At 43.1% G+C, this 22,835-nt stretch overlaps 2 protein-coding genes across 3 annotated transcripts in view; one reads left to right on the forward strand and one right to left on the reverse strand.

Annotated features, from left to right (window-relative positions):
- The window catches only part of MCPH1 (microcephalin 1), a 1,654,378-nt gene that overhangs the window by 1,033,589 nt on the left and 597,954 nt on the right, over positions 1-22,835 (forward strand). The window lies entirely within an intron of this gene.
- ANGPT2 (angiopoietin 2) overlaps positions 1-22,835 on the reverse strand; it is a 190,159-nt gene that overhangs the window by 12,596 nt on the left and 154,728 nt on the right. Inside the window, exons 6-8 of the mRNA XM_078647931.1 lie at positions 20,892-20,993; positions 19,739-19,905; positions 3,252-3,382 (exon numbers count right to left, since the gene is read on the reverse strand). Coding sequence (XP_078504057.1) covers positions 3,252-3,382; positions 19,739-19,905; positions 20,892-20,993 — 400 coding nt within the window. The remainder of the gene's footprint in view (positions 1-3,251; positions 3,383-19,738; positions 19,906-20,891; positions 20,994-22,835) is intronic.

Below are 22,835 nucleotides of genomic sequence, written 5' to 3' on the forward strand. Positions count from 1 at the left end.
GAAGGGGGACACAACAAACAAACGTATCCCTCTTCCGGGATCTGCAGCTCCTCTGTCTTCCCAGCGTGACTGAAAGAGCCCAAGCAGCACACAAAGAGGCGGACAGCCTCACACAACGCGGAAGTAAAGGACGCTGCTTGGAATCCACGCAGCTAACACGCCAGCTGGCGTCTTTCGGTATTATTACTAACTGTCCTTCCGAAGAGCCGATATCCGAGGAAACTGGAGCCCCAGCTATCCTCAAATGAACAACAAAAACACAACAGCTCAATCTTCAGGATTACGAAGGAACAGAGGGAAAGTGAGGGTAGGGAGGGGGGCGGGTGGGATACAGACTTCTCCTAAACTGCACTAAATATAGGGGAAAAAACGGAATAACCAGGGAGAGGAAAGGGCAAGTCAAACATAGAACTAAAGAGACAGAGGGGATCCAATTGAAAAGGAACACGAGCCCGTGAACCAATCTCTCTAACAACGTAGATACCACAACCCAGCACCTGGAACCCAAACTAAAAGATACCAAGCACTGATTTAAGGAAGGGGCGGTTCTTTTATCCCTTCAAGGCCGATCATGTGATGGTGGAGTATGGCCATAGAGGACAGACTAGCCCTATTTCCTAACAGAGATGCAGGCGTGTTATTTTATTTTGTTTTGTTTTACTTAACTTAACCAACGCGCACCCGGTGAGATCACTGAAGGTACCACCATAACATTTTGTCACTACCTATGTGTAAAACCGAAGACAGGGGTACTAACCTTCATGAAATATAACTTGTTTGGCCCACGAACGGGCATCAATCATTCAAGGGTTACAAACTGGTAATTACAAGATCGACATGAAATCCTACGAATAGTGAATAATACCATTACGCCTCAACACAGGAGTGATGTTTTTTCGCGCATACAGCATATATATTTCTATAGGTTCCAGGCGGGCCATCTCAAAAAGAGGAGAACAATACTGTCCAAATATAGCATTGTACTACCTCGCTTGTGTGTAACAGTGTAAAGGCTTGCGTAATCAACCGAATCTTCCCACATCCCAGAGACTACGTCATGCTCTGGATTCAAAAGATGTACAACCCCTAATTGTCATTGCCCAACACATGGCGGGTACTATAAGTTTGTTTGATGATAAAATAGATTACATTATCAGTACAACAACATGGCACAACGATATTTTTCTGCAACCACCCGTTTTATTCTCGCAGGGTATACAGGCCCCTTCACCCAGGCGGACCATGGGGCATATTACTGCTCTGAAATAAGTACGTTAAACAACCTTTTTGGAACGAAATTATATGTTACATGTCATGTCTTTGTCTGTTTGTAAAGTATGTTTTTCAAGAACGAGTGTGCACAAAGTGTGAATATAAGTGTAAATTACGAGATATTAATATATTTATTCATTTATTTCATAACCCTCTGAACGGATACACTATGCATGGATGTGAATAGAGGACCACCCACCGTCTCACCCCTTTTTAGGAACTCCTTTATAAACACTAAATGTTATACTTCACTTTCTAGGCACAGTCCATGAGGAACAACTATCAAAAATGGGATTTGGCCTGCCCCTGTGGGCAGGCACCGTGAACTAATATTCTTATTTTTACCCAACGCAGATACTACGGATTTAACGACAACCCTATGTATACATGTTAGATACACACAATAGGTGTGTCTTCGCATTTATTTGAAAACCATATTACAGGTTCAGATTCGGAGTGGCAAACATGAGGCTGGTCCTCATGTTGTCCTGAAGAAGAGGTGTAGGGGACACCTTGAAACATGTCCACGAGATAGTTAGGTTTTAGATCATATTAAGGATCCAATTTCTACATCCAACCCCTTTTTACTGTACCAACTAGAAGCAAGAATAAATGGGTAGACTTACTAGTTAGGTATTTTTAAACTCACACTTAAAAACACCACTCCACCATACACTGCACCACACATAGTTCACAAACAGTGCTCCTACGTATCCTTCGCAAGTCGCAGCACGCCCCTTGCAGTAGATGCATGGGAAGCCCCAATGATGAAGCATGTCACCTAAGGGCAACCTCTGGTGAGTGAGGGAACTAAAGAAAAGAATTTTCTTTTCCAAACAGGTACATCCAATTGGTAAGACCTGCTTCTTTTTCTGACAGGCTAGCTTCTCACAACCCATGAAGTATGGGTTATAGTGCGATAAAATTATTGCATACATCTGCGTTTACCAAATTAAAAATGCTTTATGGAATAAATCTGAATGTAATCAAATCTACAAGCATTTCCAGGGTGATAAAGGGTTGAAATGGAGTTTCAGAACGGCCAAAAACGTGCAGGTTTTTGGGCGATCCTAAACATATTTCCTAAATAATCCTTGTTAACCCCTTCCATGCTCATGACGAGCTGAGCTCGTCATGAGTTGCGGTGCTCGCATGCTCATGACGAGCTCAGCTCGTCATGTAACGCGGTAAATCGAAAAAAGCTGCACAGCGCAAAAATGACCGCAGCACGCATGCGGTTAAACCTGTTTACCAACCCTTGCATGAGATTTACTGCTATGGATTTATCCACATCTATGGTGAAGAACTTCACAGTAGTAAAACCATTTACGCCGTAGGAATCCCTTTCTTGAATTTCTAGCAGCCATTAATGGCAGTACTTTGAGTCCTAAACGTATGTATATGGTCAAAAATATATTTGACAAACGTCTACTTAGTTGCTAAACCTTTATTTATTTTGGCATTGCTTAACAATATTGTATACATCTGAAGAACCAGAAGATTTGTATTCATTGGTTATATACCACAACATCAACATTCTGTAGACTAAATTTACTTCAATATCGATTAAATCTTAACGTCGACATGGCCATACCCTTAACCTGCATCAACTTCAACAATCGAGTTAATAGCTATGTCATGTAGTTCGTTTGTCCATAAAAGGTCAGTCACTCTAAAGGCTGTTGATGTGATTGGGGTGCACTGTGTACTCATCTTAAGAGCACTCTCACTTCCTACAGTGATAGGATATTTGCAATAAGAGGACACATGCATTTCCGAAATTCTGTGCTTACATTTGGCATTTTCTATTAATTTCCACCGTAATTTACATTTATCATGTGTATGTAAAGTACATCAAATTAGCAGCACATTCCTTACCAGCTCCGTGTGTAAAATTAATAATAACTCCTTGGGAATTTAAAATATTTCACTTAACTCCCTCAGTGCCAGTATCTAAAAAAACAGAATAATATTCCTACCTCCGGTTGCCATTTGTGAACATTTGCAAATACATTTGTCATTGTCCGTATCCTTTGTGCTGAAATCATTTCCTGGTTGGCTTATACTATTTATTTTTCCGGCTGTCCCCGAGTATCCTTTAAGGTGGATTCTGTAGTATATGCAAAGGGGAGAAAATATAAGTCGGAATTTATCTATTTTTGTTTTGCGTTGATGGAAAAGTATTCCGCAATATACAAATCATTTTCAGAGCATTAAAATATCACATTCTATCTTGTTGTTAGCTCCAAAAAGATTAATGATAACATAAACAGAAGAGTAAGCAAGGTAGTCAGTTATGATGAGACAGCAATTATCTTTTGAATTTGCACTGTGTTCTTTCAATATTGAAGTTAATAAAACCTCTAGTAATTGATTATACTTACACAAACCTAGTAAGAGGAGCATTTGCTATAACCCCCCTCCACTACCCCTCCACTCCTCTCTCCAAAAATGCCACTAAACGTTTTAAACACAACTTCTTGAGGTCGCACCCTGAAACACCCTTTGCCGACACCTACTTCTCACCGGGCAATGGAGCCCTGAATACCGATATCATCTTCCACACCGCACGCAGAGCCCAATGGAGAAACACTTTCCTATCCCTACTCACAGTCTCCACCACCAGGAAAACACCTCATGGCCTAATTCTCACCATCACACCTCTTCCCTGGCAGGTCTACCATTACTATCTACAATAACGGGATTGTCCTAATCCAATCCACGGACAAGAACCTGGAATTACTAGACAACCTGCTCCCCAAGTTCAAAGAGCACCTCTCCAAGCTGCTGACCCCCACCCAGAACTCCGTCAGCACTATCTCCCCTGACGTCGCAGCCACCACCTACTACACCTCTACCCCCAGCACCCCAGTAAATGGCCCACCTGCTGTTAACGCCCCCCACTCCCCAAAGACAGTCACAATTATCTCCACCGCACATACTAGCAGCCCCTCTAACATGACCCTGCTTATCCCCACCCATACTCTCTCCATCCCTCTCCCCCCCGACAGAGCATCCCCCACCCACAACACACCACCATCTGAACAAGCCACCGCCCAAAGTTTATCCTCCCAGCCCCCCACCCACAACACACCACCATCTGAACAAGCCACCGCCCAAAGTTTATCCACCCCCCATCCCAGCCCCCTCACGACAGACACCTCCCCCTCCCCATCTCCCTCCCCACTCCCACCCACGAATCTCTCACACCTGACACAACAACTCCCACCCACAACACGCCTACATCTGCACACACCATCACTCGGAGTTTATCCACCTATCCCCCCCATCCCCCCCACGGCAGACACCTCTCCCGTCCCTGCTCCCTCCCCACTCCCACTCACAACGCTACCCCCCTCCCAACAAACGATACAGAACATACCTCCTCCCTTACCTTAGCTTCCCCCTCTATCCCACCTCCAATTCTCAGCCCTCACTACCCTCCTGTCTCCCCCACCGTCTTCAGCCTGCACTCACTCTTCTACTCACCGGCACCGTCTTCCACTGAAGTCACTACCTATGCTTCCCACCCACCGCCTGTCTCACCTACATCACCCACACCCCTCGCCCACAAACACGTCCACACTTTGAATACCATCCCACCCTTTAGCACCGCGGAACCCCTCAACAACGCCAGTATACCCCCCCCCCCTTGATACCCTGCCTGCTCCCCAGATCACCACTTAATCACTCACCAACGGCTCTCTCCACCAACACCTTCCCCAATGACCCTCCTGATCTGACTTTATCCACCCTCCAACAAGTCAAAGAGGAAATCTTACAAATCAAAAAAGAAGTCCACGCTATCAAAGACCTCCTCTCCTCACAGCCCAGTCTACCTCGCACCATCCCACTACCCTATAAACGACGCACCCTCCCTACATACCCTCGCCCCCGACGACACCAGCAATGGCCTACTATCCCCGTTCGCAATAACTCCCACCGCCCCCGTCGTGTTCTCAACCCCTTGTCGGACCGCGACCTATGCTCTCTCCTTCACTCTTATGGCCCAGGTCCGGTAAAAGACTTTTCCAACTCACACATCACCATACCCACAATTCTTACAAACCCTCGGAGGCTCCCAACACTCAACAACAGAGGCTCCGTCCCTAACAACCTCAGAAAAGTTCCCCTCACATTAGATAGCTCGACCACCCTACTCTCTCCCAAACTCAAATGCATCCTACTAAACTGCAGATCGGCCCAGAGACATTCCTCCGACATCGCGGATCTCGTCTCAGAAAGGGATCTGGACCTAGCCATTCTAACAGAAACGTGGCTCACTGAAGCCTCTACCCCGATTATGGACATACTAGTCCCCCCCAATTATCACATCATTAGGCTGGACAGGTCTCCTGGCAAGATGGGCGGGGGAATTGCATGCATCTTTAGGAGCAACCTCTCCGTTACTCAAGTCACCTCCCCTTCCCTTTCCTCCTGTGAACTCCTCTGCCTCGACATCACCAGTGAGGGCAAACAAGTCTGTGCTTTACATCTCATCTATCACCCGCCTGGTGACAATCTCATATTCACCCAACAACTCATGGACATGATCACTTCCAATGCCGGTCGGCAGACCACTCAAGTCTACCTGGGGGACTTCAATCTCCACTGGAACGATCATAAAGACACCGTGGTGAATAGTCTCAAATCTTTCCTCAATGCGCTTGACCTCAGCCAATTATGCGATAAACCAACACACGACAAAGGCGCGATTCTCGATCTCATCATTGCCAAAGAGAACGCTATTCAACTGGAGGCGATTCTACCCTGCGATTGGTCAGATCACCACATTATCACCTTCTTTATCAACGAAAAAGTTAAACCTAACCCTACTCAACCAATCAAATCCAAAACATGGAAAAGGGATCTGAAGAATCTTAACCCCTCTACCCTACCTCCCCACATCGGCAACCTCCTCCTTCCCCCTTCAGGTGCCTCAGATGTTCAATCACTAACTGACCACTACCTTGACTCTATGAATACAATAGTCAATGAAGTCGCCCCTATGCAACTGAAGAGAGTCTCCACCAAAATTTCTAACCCCTGGTATGATGACAGACTCAATGACGAAAGGCGTAATATGCGAATGGCAGAGCGCACCTGGAGATCGGATCCTTCAGCACTGCATCTCAAAAAGCTTAAGAACAAGAGAAATGCCTACTTTAGGAAAATAAAGCGCACAAAGTCGGACTTCTTCAGCCGCCAGTTGGACCAAGCGAAGAACAGGCCAAGAAAACTGTTCGAGCTAATCAAGACCCAAACAAAGGCACAACCCACACAATCAAACAGCACAACAAATGGCACCCCACACTGTGAAGCCTTCTCTGCTTTCTTTAAACTAAAGACTGACAACATAAGAAATGACCTCATCATGGATGTAAGCCGATACCCCAACCACACCAGAATGGCAGACACTCAACCTAAAAACAAGGCATCCTGGCAGTACTTCGATACCTATTCGGAAGAAGCAATACACAAACTGCTCTGCACCTTGAAGCCCTCTAATCACCTCACAGACCCTCTACCTGCTAATGCTGTAAAAGACTTTACCCCCTTGCTCCTCCCTCTCTGGACCAAGATCATCAACAGCTCTTTGCAGCAAGGCCACATTCCAGACTCCCTTAAGGTGGGGCAAGTCACGCCTATACTCAAGAAACCTACTGCTGATCCGTCTGACCTAAACAACTATCGGCCCATCACCAATATCCCCACCCTGGCCAAACTGCTGGAGAAATGTGTCCAACTCCAACTAACAAAACACATTGATCAATTTGACCTCCTCAACCCTCATCAATCAGGTTTCAGAGCGAAACATAGCACGGAAACAGCTATGACACACATAATTGATGACGCCCTCCAAATTCTGGATCGCAATGAGTCCTGCCTCCTCATCCTTCTTGACTTCTCGTCAGCATTTGACACGGTCAAACATGAGAACTTGCTGGAGCTGCTAAATACTCGAATGGGGCTATCGGGAACTGTTCTCAAGTGGTTTTTGTCCTTCCTTCACAATCGGTCTCAGAGGTTCAAGATCGACAATGTGCTATCTACACCTATGCCTGCAGATCTAGGTGTTCCACAAAGATCCACCCTCTCCCTTACACTGTTCAACCTCGTTATGGAACCGCTCGCCACCTTGCTTCAAGCATCCAATGTTCAATTCCATATGTACGCCGATGACACACAACTCTATCTAAAGTTACAATCCCCGGAAGATATCAAACATCTGAATTCCACGCTTATTAACACCCAATCTTGGCTGGCCAATAATCACCTCAAACTAAATGCTCTGAAAACTGAGTTCCTACTCATCTCACCCCCGGCGAAAACCTCCTCCACCCAAACCTGGCTCAACAACCTAACAGCACTCAATGTCCAACCTACCATCGTGGACTCGGCGAAATCCCTAGGCATCACACTCGACGCCAAGCTCAAGATGCAGCAGCACGTCAGCAAAGCCACAAAAGCAGCTAATTTCCAAATTAACACGCTGAGGAAAATTAAACCCTTCCTCCCGGCCAAAGACTTCCAAACTGCTGTACAAGCTTTAGTCATCCCTCGAATTGACTACGGAATTGCGGCCCTCAGCGGTCTCCCGCTATCCACAACAGCACCCTTAAGAGCCTCCCTGAACGCTGCCGCGAGACTCATTACTGGCTCTAGAAAGCATTCGCACATATCCCCAGACTTAAAGTCTCTAAAATGGCTGCCTTTTGAAGCCAGAATACAGCTAAAAATTGCAGTTATGACACACGCGGCCGTGCACCACAAGGCACCCAACTACCTCGCTCAAAAGCTGTCTATATCAGGAGGTTCGAGAACCAATAGGAGTACAAAAAATCTACTCCTGAAACCTCGTAGATTCCGGAAAGCGAAAACCTACAAGCGCTCCTTCTCAGGAATGGCACCCAGGATCTGGAATGCGCTCCCTCCTGAAACCAGGCTGATCTCCTCCACGGCACTCTTCAAGAAAGAGGTGAAAACCATCCTTCTGGCCAAGATCTCCTGATCGCTATAGATGTTGGTTCAGAGACTCTGCATTGTATCACTGCTCACCCTATCCCTTGGCACTACACTTTACCTGTAGAGTGGCACTACTACGCTACTCTCTTACTACCGACCAAGATATGATACACGTTGGTTTACTGATCCACCTGAACACCTCTGTATTGGGATCAATGACTTGTGCTGTCCTATATTACTTCCTTACCTGATTGTATATGGATTGGTTTTATGTATGTTTTTTATTATCCATGTTATTACCATGTTATTGTTATTGTTATTGTTACCATGTTATTGTTGTTTTATCCATGTTATTACCATGTTATTGACTTTTATACTGTTCCCAGTATCTCTGTTGACTCCTACTGCCCCTACCCTGTCTTTGTGAAGCGCTCTGATATCTGTAAGGATCCTGTTCGCGCTATATAAAACTTTGAATAAATAAACCATGCATGAGATTTTAAATTGTGTCTGGACAGTCTCAAGACGGTAATGCATAAAGTGAGCCCTGTTGGAACTAAGTGAAGGCAGTACAGTCACAGTTCTGGGCTGACTTGTGTCTTAAGTGTTTGAAGTGCTAGAACAGTGCTATTTTACCACCTTAGAGAGTGGTAAATTGTTTGAGGTCACAAGAACGCCCAAGACGTCCAGCTTTGGCTGTAAAAGTGGTAGTATGTGTTCACACATCTAAAGTCAATAACAGAACGAAACAGTTAAATCGGAACACAAGCACAGCAAAACAGAAAATAGTTCAATTGCAATAGTGTTGTTCAACAGCACTAACAATAACAAAACGAATTAGTATCACACGAAATTTCCTCACAACAAGTGTATACAAACATTTTTGTCACACATTCAAAATATTTTTTTTTCATAATACAGTGGTAAAAGGTGTTGGAAGCAAGCATTGTCCTAATAGCACCAGTCAAAAATGTTTTGTGATCCTGTCCAATATATTTTCTCAATTGTTTATTGCTTACTAACGTGTAAACAGAAAAATACTTTTCTACCAGAAAGGCTGCAAAAAGTGGATTGCAATTGGTGGTCAACAGAGCACTAATTATGGGCCGGCATGTATAGAGATATTGACTGAGAAAGGGTTGGGAAAAGTTCTTCCACAAAGAAACCTGAAGACGAGTGACAGCAGTTTGTATATATTTCTGTTTCTTGTAAAGAACCATCCAATCAGATGTTGGAAATTGGAGGTAGATATTTATTTAGAAGCTCAAAAGGGTGAATGTAGCAAAATTCATGATCTTGTATAGGATTGCAAGGCCTTATTGGCGTATGCTGACCATGCAGCAGTTAAAATAGTAAATCTTGCTCAATATAGCATTGATGAAGCTATTGACTGATTGGAAAAAGAGTTGAAGGTAATTGTATGGTGATGCTGTTGCTATCAGGCAGCTATGGAATTGGTAATTAGAAGACATTTTGGGTTTACATTTGAGGTCAAAAGCGCACCCCGATTTCTGGCACAGTGAGATGGTGTAAGAATACTGGGTAGGAAAGACATAGGGTCTTCTAGAAAATGAGGTACTCTGGAAGCAGGGAAGAAGAGTATTTCAATTTTTAGAAATTTGAACAAAAGTGAGCGAAGAGCCATCCAATAACTGTGCAGTTGTTTGGAGTATTTGTTCGTTGTCATTGGCATAAATGTGATTAGAAAAATGTAAAAGTACTAATGATGACACAAAAACCTGTACTTCAATGTTTAGTTAACACACTACCCTCTTTTTAAGATCCACTTGTCCTAAGAATGCTACGTCTTGGCATACTCATATGTCAATATTATGTATTCATTAGCATTCAACATGTCTTACTGTTTACAATTTAACTGCATCCTCTTTATATCAGTCTTGCTCTTTCTTATTGTCACCTACTTGTCCTGTTTAATTGTCTCTGGTTACGTTTGTCTTTACAGTGTCCTGTAGAAGTATTGTAATGCAATTTATTACATTATTGAAAGGAGCACATATGTTTAGAGGAAAATAAATATATAGTCTTGTCAATGCTGCACTCAAGTGGTTTGGGTGCTGGCTGAATGAACATATTATTGGCTAGGCAGTGCGATTTCTTTATTTTGATCGTCTTGTCAGTCATACAGAGAATTAGCCATAGAGGTTGGCCATATTTTATCTGTTGTTTTATCTGACCGACTCACTGCATTCAAGGATGCTAATGGTGGTCTTGTGAAATCTCTATGTGGGATGTGGCATGGATGGTTACTCACAAGTTGGGTACAGAGAGATATATTTTTTTTGTTCAAGAACCAGACACCTGAAGATTTCTTGCTGATCCATTCTCTAAAGGTGAGCAGCGTAAGAATGTGATGAAAGCTTTCCCATCCCTCTAAAATTTCACCTTTTCTAGCTCACTATGTCTAGTTGTCTTTAAATATGTTGGAAATCCTCTAAATTGTTTAGGTTGCTCTTTCAGCAGAGCAATTGCTGGACTTCGATGTACCCAAAGTGTACCCTATTTGATAGTGGCTGACTAATATACAGACACAGGCCTTTTTACCTGTACTCCCGTCAGAGGTGTCTCCTTACATTCTTGTTAAAAATCTGTTCATTCCTCTGTACTTGTTATCATTCACTTCCTTCTTAGTGTGTGCTGTGTGGCTGGATTATAAGTGGCATGCTAGCAGACCATGCACTGTGTGAGATCTGCTCAGTAACACAACCTGGATAAAATTGACTGTCGGTGCAGAACAAGTCCTGATTGAACCATCAACACCTTACCCCAAACTGGGAAACCAGCCACTACCTTCCCATGCACATTTATAACAACATTTACTAATCCCCTTCCTTCGGTGTAGAAGATCCAGGAAATGGCAGCAAATGTGACACCTTCTTGAGACTGGTCCATAGACTGGCATCAGACGAAAAGGCTGTAACTGCTTCTGTTGTTTGGATGATGAGGAGTCCAAATGTTGAGCCGATCAGCCTTGACCAAGAGAGGGTAGAGCAAATTCCCAGCTTTCTGAGACCCGCATAAAAGATAATTCAAAGAATGTTCCTGTGCAGGAGTCACATGGATCTGCAACTCAAGTGGTCTGGACTGACTGTATTATCAGAGGGGTAAACATGTTGGGGATACTAAAAGGCTGACTATATTGTTGAGCTTTCACTGATCAGTTGATCTAACCCTCTAAGCACCTGCTGTTCACCCTGGTAGAGTGTGCATGGTCACGTCACCCAGTAGTGGACAAGCAGTGTGATATTGAGCTGTCACTACAGCCTCTTGTTAATTAGGAAGATACTTGTTTCACTCTTTCTTGAGTCTCAGATGATCATTAATGTTGATGCAGATCGAGCCCAAGTCTTTGCAATCCCTTTCATAACATTGCCCATAGACTCTAATGGTAAATAAACTTTAGAGTCTCACTGCTTAAGAACATAAATGTGTTTAATTTATTATCTCAGCCTAGAAAGTGTTAGAGATTTTGTATTTTCTTTCGAGTGTTTAGTTTAAACTACCCTCTCCACGTGTACTCTAAATAATGATCCCTCAGAGTGAGCCTTGATTTTAAAATGCTTTATTACTGTGCCATAATATATTTGACTCCCAAACCTACTACCACCTCCTGAAGTAAGCTTTGACTGCTCCACTGACCTAACAATATAGAGCTAGAGGCACAAAGATAGTTTTCAGTCAATTCAGCCTTAGTACTATAGTACCTAAGACCATGGGACACCCCCGTGCTTTGTATGGTCCAGAGCTGGCCTTGTGTGAGGTGAGGACCCTGTTCGGCCAGCCAATGCAAATCTTTGTGGCTTGATGCTAGATGGAGATCTGCAGTCTACAGGTCTGTCCCCCTGTGCTCACAGTCGGCGTGAGCACCAGATGCTGCCTTAGTGCCCCTTCCAACTCTTCCTCTTATTTGCTAAATCTGTCAAGGGCTGCGTCAAAGAGTGCAGGAAGTAGAATCTGAGACTGCACCGAGCTGGAGCTTAAAGTGAGGCATTTTCTCACCTTGACCTCTGGCAAATCTGCCACTTTTGGCAGTGAAGAGTCTTTCCTCATCGCTTCCACACACATACTCATCCTGCATTTTATGAATTTGGGGTAAAACTGAAGGCACCATACTCTTGCACACATAGCACATGTGAGTACTACTCTGCTGCACTCCTACAGCTGGCTCAACAGTGATTGTGCAGTACAACAGTCTGCTAGTCTCTTACACCCCCTAACATCCAGCTTGGCTGAAGGTCTCCACTTGAAAAGCCTCTACTAGTGAGCCTTCCACTGGTATGGGGTCTTTCCCAACTTCCTGTTTCAGGTAGCAATCATTCAGTGGCCATGATGGTAGGGATAGAATGTTTGCCATACACTCACTCTGAATATGAACTTTTAATTTAAAAGAAAAACTTACCTTAGCGGCCCTTGCGCTGCCTCCTTTCCTGGCCGGGTCACGCATTTTCCTGCTGCTTTCCTGCTCTCCTTCCTCCGGCAAGAACAGGAAGCAGGCAGCCTCTTTCCCCTCCCGTAAGCCAATCCCAATACTGCAATGGCAATGTTGTGATTGGTGGGGCCAGCGCCCAGCCGGGCACCTACGGGGAGGCCATTTTCTCTATGCAGGCTGCATGCAGCCTACATAAAGAAAATGCAGAGTGCACATGACTGGTTTGGTCGGCCCCAGAGCGCCGACCAAACAGTCGGGGCCAACAGCATTGGGCAAGCCACTCCACCCTGACCCGCACGCCCCCTACCAGGCATACCCTTCTGCATTCTCGCAGCGTGAGAAGTAAAAACATAAAATGGTATTTAAAATACCATTTTATGTTACTGTTTCTCGCACTGCTGGAAAGCAGTGGGGCGACGCTCCTCCGCCCTAATGGAGGAGCCGCACCTGTCTCCAAATGTGACTGAGGTACTGTTGGTCTCTGTGTAAAACATCAGTACTTTTAATTCAGGAACCTGAGCTTTTTAGATTCCAGATCAAGTAAAAGTCTAATCTCAGGCTAAAGATTCTTCGGACGTTTTGTGGCTTTCTGTTGTATTGTATTGCTACTTTTCACCAGAGCTTTACACCCTGACGAGTCTGCAAAATATAATCACATGCCTTTTTGGAGTGTGGGGTTGAAAGTGTGTTGGATGTTTTATTTCAAGATGTTAGTAAGGCATGTAAAGTTGAGAAACACGTCCCCAAACATGCTGCGCTTAAGCGTGACATGCTGAAGGAGTGTGAGAACGTCCATTACAACAGGCTCAACTCTTATTAAATTTGACTCTGTTTTTTTTCTCTTTCTTACTTTTGTATTTTATCTTGTGTTCTGGAGCACCTTAGCTATTGTGTATCGCTGCATAGCACTTCTAAATAAATAGGTACCAAACTGCACAGATTTCCGAAATCTGAGAGTCAAACTTAAGTGGTTGTTAACATTAATGTCATCGACGTGGAGGAGTGCCAAACCTGCCTTAATCCTAATATTGTGGGAATGTCACAGATTAAGCAAGTTTTGTTGAACTGCGAGCATGGTACAACTGTGTGCATTCCTCATAACATATTGCACTTAACCAAGGTCACTTCCAGTTCACTTCCCCCAAAGTAGTTGATGCCACCTTGCAGGGAGGGGTGCCAGTGGCATGGTACCGATGCACTATTTTTTAACCTATCATAGCTCACGAGGAAACTTTACTAGTTTGTGCAGCCAAGTTTATTAGATTGCTTCCAATCTACCAGGTTTTTGTGATATTTTTCTGCCGTGTATGTGCAATGTTCCTACAGTGTCGGCATCGGCATTTTTGTTCCAGCACAGGTAGGTGGCCCCGGAAGAGGGGGTTTGGGCGGGGCGGAGCCCCCCGGAGCTCAGGAAGGTGTTTTAATAAAACGTCCAGAAAAGGCATTAGATGACCAATACCTACGGCTGCTCTGAGGATTGCTCCTTCCTGTGACGCTACGAAAGCCTCCTGAGCCACCTTTCTCTTTCGTTTTGAATAACCAGATTCGTGTACTTGAATTCTCTTCATTTTGCTTGCAATGGGTACGCGAATGTCGGGTGCCCCCTATCCCACCAGATATTAACTATGACTATTGTGCTAACACTAGTACTTTATAAAAACTAAAGATAAACTTGTAAGACGACTCGCCCGCCGGGAGAGGAAAAGGTTATAGTTGCTTTCGCGCAAGAGTAACAGGGAATGAAAGGATGGCGGTGGCCGTGGCTTATATACGCCTGTACCAGCGGGCCAGCAGGGGGTAGGGAAAAAAAGAAGCCAATCAGAATCCAGGAGGAACGCAGGCGCGGAGGCCAGTGTAGAGGGGGGGTCAGGGTGTTTGGGAGTGGAACAGAGCCAGAGGCCGCAAAATCCCTGCCAGGGGCTGCCACGCAAATATGTGTCCATCCTCAGAGGGGGTTTGGCGGTCCTGTGCTGGTGCACAGCTTGCACATGCCTAAGGCCGCCCCTGCTACTTATTTTTCACCCCTCATCCATCTGGTGCTCTCTCCCTCCTCCCCATCGCACTTCCCTTGTTTTACTTAAAATAAAGCGCTATGACGGGGGAAATGCTGGCTGCATCATAGTGCTTTTTTTTTTACAGCATGCTCTTCAACCCCACTCCCTCTTCCTTTCACTTCACTAACCCCAACCACCCTCCTATTCACCACCCCCACCTGACTGACAAAGCCAATAGCGCGCTCATAGGCAAGATCTGCTGGTTTTGCCAATGCTTGTTCTATTATGGTTGTGGCAACAGCCTGACTGTGACACCTGATAGCTATCCTCCCCGCATCATAGACATATTAGAAAGGCTTATATGTTTATAGTTTAGCTTGGCTTGTTATGTAACAAGACTATCACCTGTTCCGGTCTTCATCCGTCATAGACATAAACCATATGATAATGCAAACTACAGAACTCCCATTAGATACAAAATAGGTTGTCTTTTATGTCTGGTGATGGAGGAGGTCCAGGATAAACAAGAATTCACTCAAGCCCCCGCCACCTTTCCTAGACATAAAAAAAGAGACTATGATTCTTTTGCAGAAACTTTTTTACTATTAGTATGCATCTAAAGAAACCATTGCCAAAGATCAGCTGTTTTACCCGTCCTTCTTTCATAGATATAACAAACAGTCTATTTTATCAAAGATGGACGTTTACACCTCATTGCCCACCCAGCCATGCATAACATAAAATAAACCTGCACTGTGCTGTTGGTGTCTGGGTCAGTCCCACAGAGCGTTTACAAATTCTTTGAAAAAAGTCACCCAAATACTTAACAGCTCAAACTTTAGAAATATTTTACGTGGATTTTACACGCAAAACCACCCCAAGATTTGGGGTTGGTAAAACAAATGAGCCTAATCCTAGATCGGACATTTTTGCAACGTGCCTTCTTAGTGCTATAGCATTTGCTTCAATTTAGAGTCTGTTTCTGTTTTTGGTTGTATTTTGTTTTGTTTCGAACAGTAGCATTCCTGTGTGAAAAAGATACCCCTGGTAAATTATTGATCCCGTTTAGAGTTAATGCCCACAATCGAAAGTTAAGCAACCAAATTGCTCACAATCTCGTGTGCCTGATTGTAAACATGCCACAATGATGCAGTTTTAACAATAACTTGGTACATTCTGTGGCAAAACAGATATTTTTTCAAAAGTCAAAAGGTTTTCTGTGTGTCAACAAAAATGCCGTTGCTACAAAAGGAAGAATCGTGGTACAAATAGCCATAATAGTAGTTATTCATTTTAAATAATAGTTACGGACATGAGTAATGACCCATTTTCATAAGCTTTTTTGATGCACGCATTCCCAAAGCCTCAGCTAAAAAAAACTTTACTTCAATATATAACTCTTTCCAGATGGAAAAATATTTAGTTTGGACTTAGGACAACCGTTAACGGATGTGCTTTTTGATGGGTCTCAAATATCTTGAAGCCCAAGATGTCAGAATTTAATAATACTACATAAACTTAGATTTTACAGCCTAAAATAATAGTGATGATGAGCAGTGTAGTCTGCATCTTTGCACATGATCCCATTTCTTTCATTCTTCATTTAAAAACAAAATTGTCTAAAACACAGGCATAGTGCAGGTAGCCAATCAATTACTAGCTCATCAATTGTGTATTCCCTATTTTGGATCCACTAAAACTATGGTGAGGGTGGCTGTTGGCTACATTTTCTATAAACAGAAAAAGTGTTGACTCTTTTTCGGGACCCCAATCTAAATTTGCATATTGTAACTCCTTGTTCATTCACCAAAAATGTTTGCTTGTTGTACTATATTATTGTCTTTAGAATGTGTTCGCATTCTTCCTTTCAACCTGGACCCACACATTTCATTCTATATGACTCTTCTCTTGGGGACGATGGTTTGAAACAAGAACTTTAAAAAGATTTTTAAAAACAAATACCTTTAACATACTTCTTCTTTCACTCTTCTCCTTTCATTCTTTTACAACCCTCCTTCAATTTAAAGAGGGATTAGAGATCCCCCTGCAGGCGGGGGCAGTGAATGGCTGCACCCTCTTGCAGGGGGAGGTTTGGCGAGGAGTTCCATGGGACCGCCTTCCCCCTTTTGGTGGCGTACTCTCAGTGTGCCTCCTAAGGGCACGTTTGCCTCTGCACCCGCATCGGTAATAACGTGCAGGTGCAGAGGCAAAGTGATTCCCTCATGTGGCCATACCCCCATGCAAATGAGCCAACATCCTTTCAGAATAGTGCTGTGCTACATGTGCACCAGCGCTATCAGTATTACAGAATGGGGTTGTACAAGCGTCTGCAGCCCCGTCTGTAATACCATAGTACACCATGGTGGAAAATGCATCCCGCCCACAAGGCACTATCCGCTATATGTATCAAGCTATTTAGCATTCGCAAAGGCCGAAATTCTGCGAATTTCGGCCTTTGCGAATGCTAAATAGACAAATGGAATGTATCAAACAAGATTGATGCAAAATAAGGATTAGCAAAATTTGCTAATCCTTATTTTGCGATTGCACTTAAGGAATTGCAAATTTTGCGATTCCTTAAATGCAATGTATCAAACAAATATTATGGAAAAAATGCCATTAAGGATTAGCAAATTACCACCAACTTCTAGTTGGTGGTAATTTGCGAATTCTTATCAAAAAGCTTTTTTGAAAAAAACCAAAGGTGCCATATGACGCCCATACATGCCCTTAGGGCATGTATGTGCGCCATATGCCCCCAAATGTCTTTTTCAGGGGTGCAGCAGGGTGTTCTTGAGACACCCCTGCACCCTTGGAAAAATCCCTAATTTGCGATCAGCAAATTGCTAATCGCAAATTGCACTTTCATTCCTATGGGCCTCCTGGCCCATGGAAATGAAGGGGTAATTTGCGAATGACAATTTGCTAATCTCAAATTAGGAATGCTAAGGAATCGCTATTGGAAAGCGATTTTGTACATACATACCGTTTTGCATTTCCTAAATAGCGATTCCTTAAAATTCGCTATTTAGGAAATGCAAAATGGTTTGTTGATACATATAGCGGTATGTGTAATACAGCCCCAAATATTTCCCTTCCTTAACATCTGATACATTCTTTTTTATTTACAATAGACTTGTCAAATTTGACTCCCTCTGTGTGACCTTTGTTACTGCAGTTTGAGGAACTTTATATTACAGGATAGCACACGTCAAAGTGTCAGAGAAAACAAGTAAACCTGAGTCAAAATTAGTAAGATCGATATCCCCTAGCCATACTATGGCCCCTTTAATTAACACATTATATGCAGCTTCAATATAAACCCTATTCAGTTCTATACTTTGGACAGCAATGCATTGTTTTCCTGATATCTCTAGTCTTGCATCAAACAGAATTACTGCTGGTGTCTTTTTCTCAGAACATTGCAACCATAGAGATAATAGGCAAAGTAAAGGATTGAGTTTACCTATATCTGTTTGCTACCACAAGTGACTAATAGAAGCCACCCTTTTTATTGTTTATAGTTTTATGTCCACATAAACCTTCTCATGTTGACTTAATGATTTTACCTTTCAGCAGGGACTTAATGTCTCCTAGAAGATATATGGAAATATGACACTGGCTCTAGCACAAGCCCATAGGGGAGGTGGTCAATTTATCTTCTTAGATTTTATAGTGCTGAGAAAATAGCAGTTCCCATAGTAAAGCCTTTTATAACAGCTATGATAATGGTCTCAGAAGGAAATTCATGAACTTGGACGAAATAAAATTCGGACACAGTCGTGGGACATATCATCTCTGCCTAGTTTCTAGGTCTAGTTAGTATTCTATTTTGCACAGTGTAAATGGCCAAACGTGCAGCTAGCTTGAGTGGTTAGAGACTCACAGAATTTTCACAAATTTTTGGGGAAATAGAATTTTACCCTTTCCAGGACTCGTGCAATAAATCTCATCAGCGTCCCGCTGCATTGTTTTCTTTTTACTGCTGCATGTCAATGCTTCGATATTGCCACACTGTAGAAGCCTGTAAAGTTCATAGATCGAAGCGTAGGGTGTTCTGTCTGCAACAAGTGATTCATGTGCAGAGGTCACAATACACATCTTTGAGACAGTTATGGCACGTTAGAAAAATAGTTATTAGAAGGTGGTTCTTGAAATTACGGAAAACTACTGTGGTCTTAAGGATGTCAACCTGTGAGTCTGAATAAAGATGGGGAATAAGTCCACAATGCCTGTTGTGTCTCATCTGGAATGAAGCTATTCTGGCTGATGAGGGGTGAAACCCCAAAACCAGTCCTAGGATGCTTGTTTCCGGTCCAGGGAGGACCTGGCTTGGCAGTTCGGGCTGGACTGTTCCCATGAGGCACTGGGTCAACACTGATTTGCATATGGCCAGGTCTGACCTGGGGTGGTATGGTGAGCAACTGAATGATGTTTTTAACCCAGATCTCTTGACTAGGGTGAATGTTTTGATTTGTTCTGCATTCCGTCCATCAATTTGTTTCTTTTGCTTTCATCTGAAAGGACGGGCACCGACCTTGAGTCCTTTAAATGAAACAGACATGTAACATTTTTCCTTCTCTGGGCTTTAGAAGAGCACTAAGGCAAGAACACCTTCGAAACAGCTCTGAGCAGTGCATTTCTAGAAAAACAAATACATTTGAGGTAACATGACTAGAGAGAATGGCTACTAGCCTATTGGTGTTTTTTTATCCTAACTTTGATTTACAAGTTCCAGCAGTAGTAGGACATGAACGTAAGGCATGAGCGTAATAATACAAATGTGATATCATATTTATAGTAAAATGCGAAATACTCCACACAAGTTTTTCTTGGGATACAAACCGCTCTTCTTCTCATCCTTGGCCATTCCATATACAATCGCCAAGATACTCTTTCTTAAATCGATACAGTATCCTACGCTGTTGCACTGCCCCTTCTGATACAAAACATCTTCAAGTGCCTTCTAAGTATTTTGGTCTGGTAAACCAGTTGGTGTTTTTGCCATTTTCATACTCCACAATATGTCTTAATGTTTGACTCGTAAATATTAACCTACCTGTAGTTCTGTGCTTCCTGGCCCAGGTAGAAATGATCATAAAGTGAGTATGCTTCATTTCCTTCCCAATCCTTAAGTTGTATTTTCAGAATATAATGTTGCTGGTTTGTGAGTTGGGAAACCAGATCATTCCCCAGCCAGTATTCCCCAGAAGCATCACCGAATCCCTGCAAATTCAAGTTGTATATTTTAGGTTTTTTTCTTTGTATGAATTTTTATATACAGGTTACATTAGCATTAACTGTAAAAGCGGCGTCACTGATGTGAAACAAGTTAGCACACGTCCACAAGAGTTCCTTGATAACAGGACTTTAAAAAAAAGCAGAAGTAAAAAAATAGAATCGTTAGTGAATAGAATGTGCTGTTTTACAATTATTAGACTTACCAAAGTACAAGCACAAGAAGTGACATAAATAGAAACACTGCAATGAAAATTGCAGCTGTAGAAGCATAATGAAATGGTTGACTTGGTGAAAAATGCTAAACCTTCCTTTCAAAAACAAACATCATGCTTCAAGTCTGTGCTAAGTAAAACAACTTTGATTACACTGGCATGCGTTCAGTTGGAACAGAACTTGTGAGATAAGCCCTGAGTAGCCTGCCTTATGCCAGTGTAACGTCATCGGTTGGTATTGCTCCACAATCAAGCTTTCATCAAGAAAAGATATTAATTACCAGGTCCTAAAAGGGGACTGGTCTTGTCAGCCAGATGGCTCAGTGGTTAGCATAGTGAATACTTATGTGGGAAACTCAGGCGAGGAGTGACCTATTGTTTCTTGGCCAACTATCACTGGGAAATGTCACTGACGGAGCAAGCCATGGCATTGTGACTTCAAGTCATAGACCATGCTTGCGGAGGTCATTCTTTCTCCCTGTCACCAAAGGTCAGGCTTTGACACAGGGCTACACTGGGAATGCCATTGCAAGATGGAAATAAAATAGAGACATGAATTAAGTGCTTGGCTTCAGACGTTCGAAGTCCGGCCACATCTCTTTTTCAAGCAAAAAGGGCATACTTTCCCACATATACTAGAGGGTCACTTCCATGAGAGGGTTTGTCCTCTTGGGATTTAGGCTAAGCAATGATCTGTATGATTACAGAGTGAGAACACAAGAGGCATTGATATAATTCGAAAATGCACAATAAATTTACCATTTTGTACTCTTTCCATGTCCTGTGAAAGTCAACACTACCATCCACTCGTCGTTGAATAATAGTCCATCCACCACCATTGGTCTCCATGTCACAGAACGCCTGTAATCATAAGCACAGTGTAAAACGTTTCTGCTTTTTATATGTGCTATTTTATCTGCATTCTAGAAAAAGTATTGTATCTACAGTATACTGTATTTGTTTTCACTTAGACAGCAACAACTCCAACGCTCTTGCAATTGATACAGTAGGTTCGGAACACCTAGCATGGTGGAAGGGACACAAGTGAGAGGTAGGTGTAAAGGTGTACTGCAAAGGCATACAGTACTGACCAGATATTGAATATCAGTTGAAGTAAATATCTACAGACTTCTGTGTTTGTTTCTGAGTGGCATTACAGTGATAGAATTTGATATACAATAAGGAACGAGGCAAGAGAAAAACAGTGCATTTGTTTACAGTAATTTTAAAGTGAACTGTGCATTTCTTTAAAAAGGACAAAACAGTGACAATGTGAAAGGAGAAGGCTAACCACTAGTCTGCAAGGAATTTACCAGTATTTAGAGAAAAGTCATTCTGTCTTTCCCTTTAGAGGCCGGGGAGATGGTGTTGAGGCTTCCCCAGGAAGGGCACAACTTTGGTTGGCAAGAAAACCATGTCTGTCCTGCTTGGAATGTTGTGATGCACTGAAAATTAGTACAGCTAGACTTCACTGTAAGGTTGCTTTCCCTCATGGAGCCCTGCAGTGCTACAGTTTTCAGCCCTGATTATGGATTCCGAGGTTCAAAAAATTGACTAGGTTTAAAGGTAAAACCTAGGAGCGAGGCAATGTGTCATTGTCATCCCAGCAGCAAAGCTACTTCAGTGTCTATGAAACCCAGCTTGCCCCACTGTGAGCTTTTGGAGTCAACACCATCAGCTTCAGCAGGAGTTCAATGACAACGTATTCATATTCAAGGGTTCCTCGTTGGTATTTTCTTTGGACTTTTGGGCCACATTGAAAAATGTGGACTTTCTGAAAGTGACAATTTCAAAATTGTAATCTAAAATCCAACTTTACCATTATAGAGGGTTTCAAACTACAATTCAGTTGAGTCCAAACATGATATTCCTACCTGCTCCCAATCAAAAGCTAGTACATATTAAATGTAATATGGTAACCAAAGGTTATCCAATGGGAGAGAAAGGCCTTACAGTAGTGAAAAACGAATTTAGGAGTTTTTAACTACTAGGACATGTAAAACGTAAATACAGTGCACACTGTCCTATGGGCTATTTAAGGCCTAACTTAGGGGTGACTTATATGTATTACGAAGGAAGGCATGTCAAAAGGTTTAATTTTGGCAGGTTGAAATTCCAGCTTATACTTCACTACAGGCTGCAATGGCAGGTCTGAGAAATGTTTCAAAGTGCTACTTTAGTGGGTGGCACAGTGAGTGCTGCAAGACCACTAGCAGCATTTACTTTAAAGGCCCTGGGTAAATGTAGTACCATATTTCTAAGGGCTTTCAAGTGAATTAACTGTGCAAATTTTACCATATTTTGGGGACAGAAAACAAGTACTTTAGCACGGGTTAGCAGAGGTAAAGTGCACAGTCTTAATGCCAACAAAAACGAATTTATAAAACACGAGGGATGAAGGCAAAAGCTTTGGGGTTGACCCTGCATAGAGGGCTAAGTCCAACACTGAGGGCCTCATTATGATGGTGTTCGGACCACCACTGACAGGCCATCAGTCTACTGCTGATAGCCCTGCTGTCTGACCAGATCTCAGATCCCGACAAGGCGACAGTCGGAGTAGCGGCCCGGAATGGCGTTGATACCGAGCCAGGCGCCGCTGTTGGGATTTAGATTTCCCTTTCCAACAGCCTGTTCATGCCAGGAACACCACTATAAAAAGGCTGTGTGAAAAGGATATTGGGGGCCCCAAAGAGGGGCCTCCAT

Source organism: Lissotriton helveticus, chromosome 6, assembly GCF_964261635.1.
Source record: "Lissotriton helveticus chromosome 6, aLisHel1.1, whole genome shotgun sequence".
Classification (NCBI taxonomy): Eukaryota; Metazoa; Chordata; class Amphibia; order Caudata; family Salamandridae; genus Lissotriton; species Lissotriton helveticus.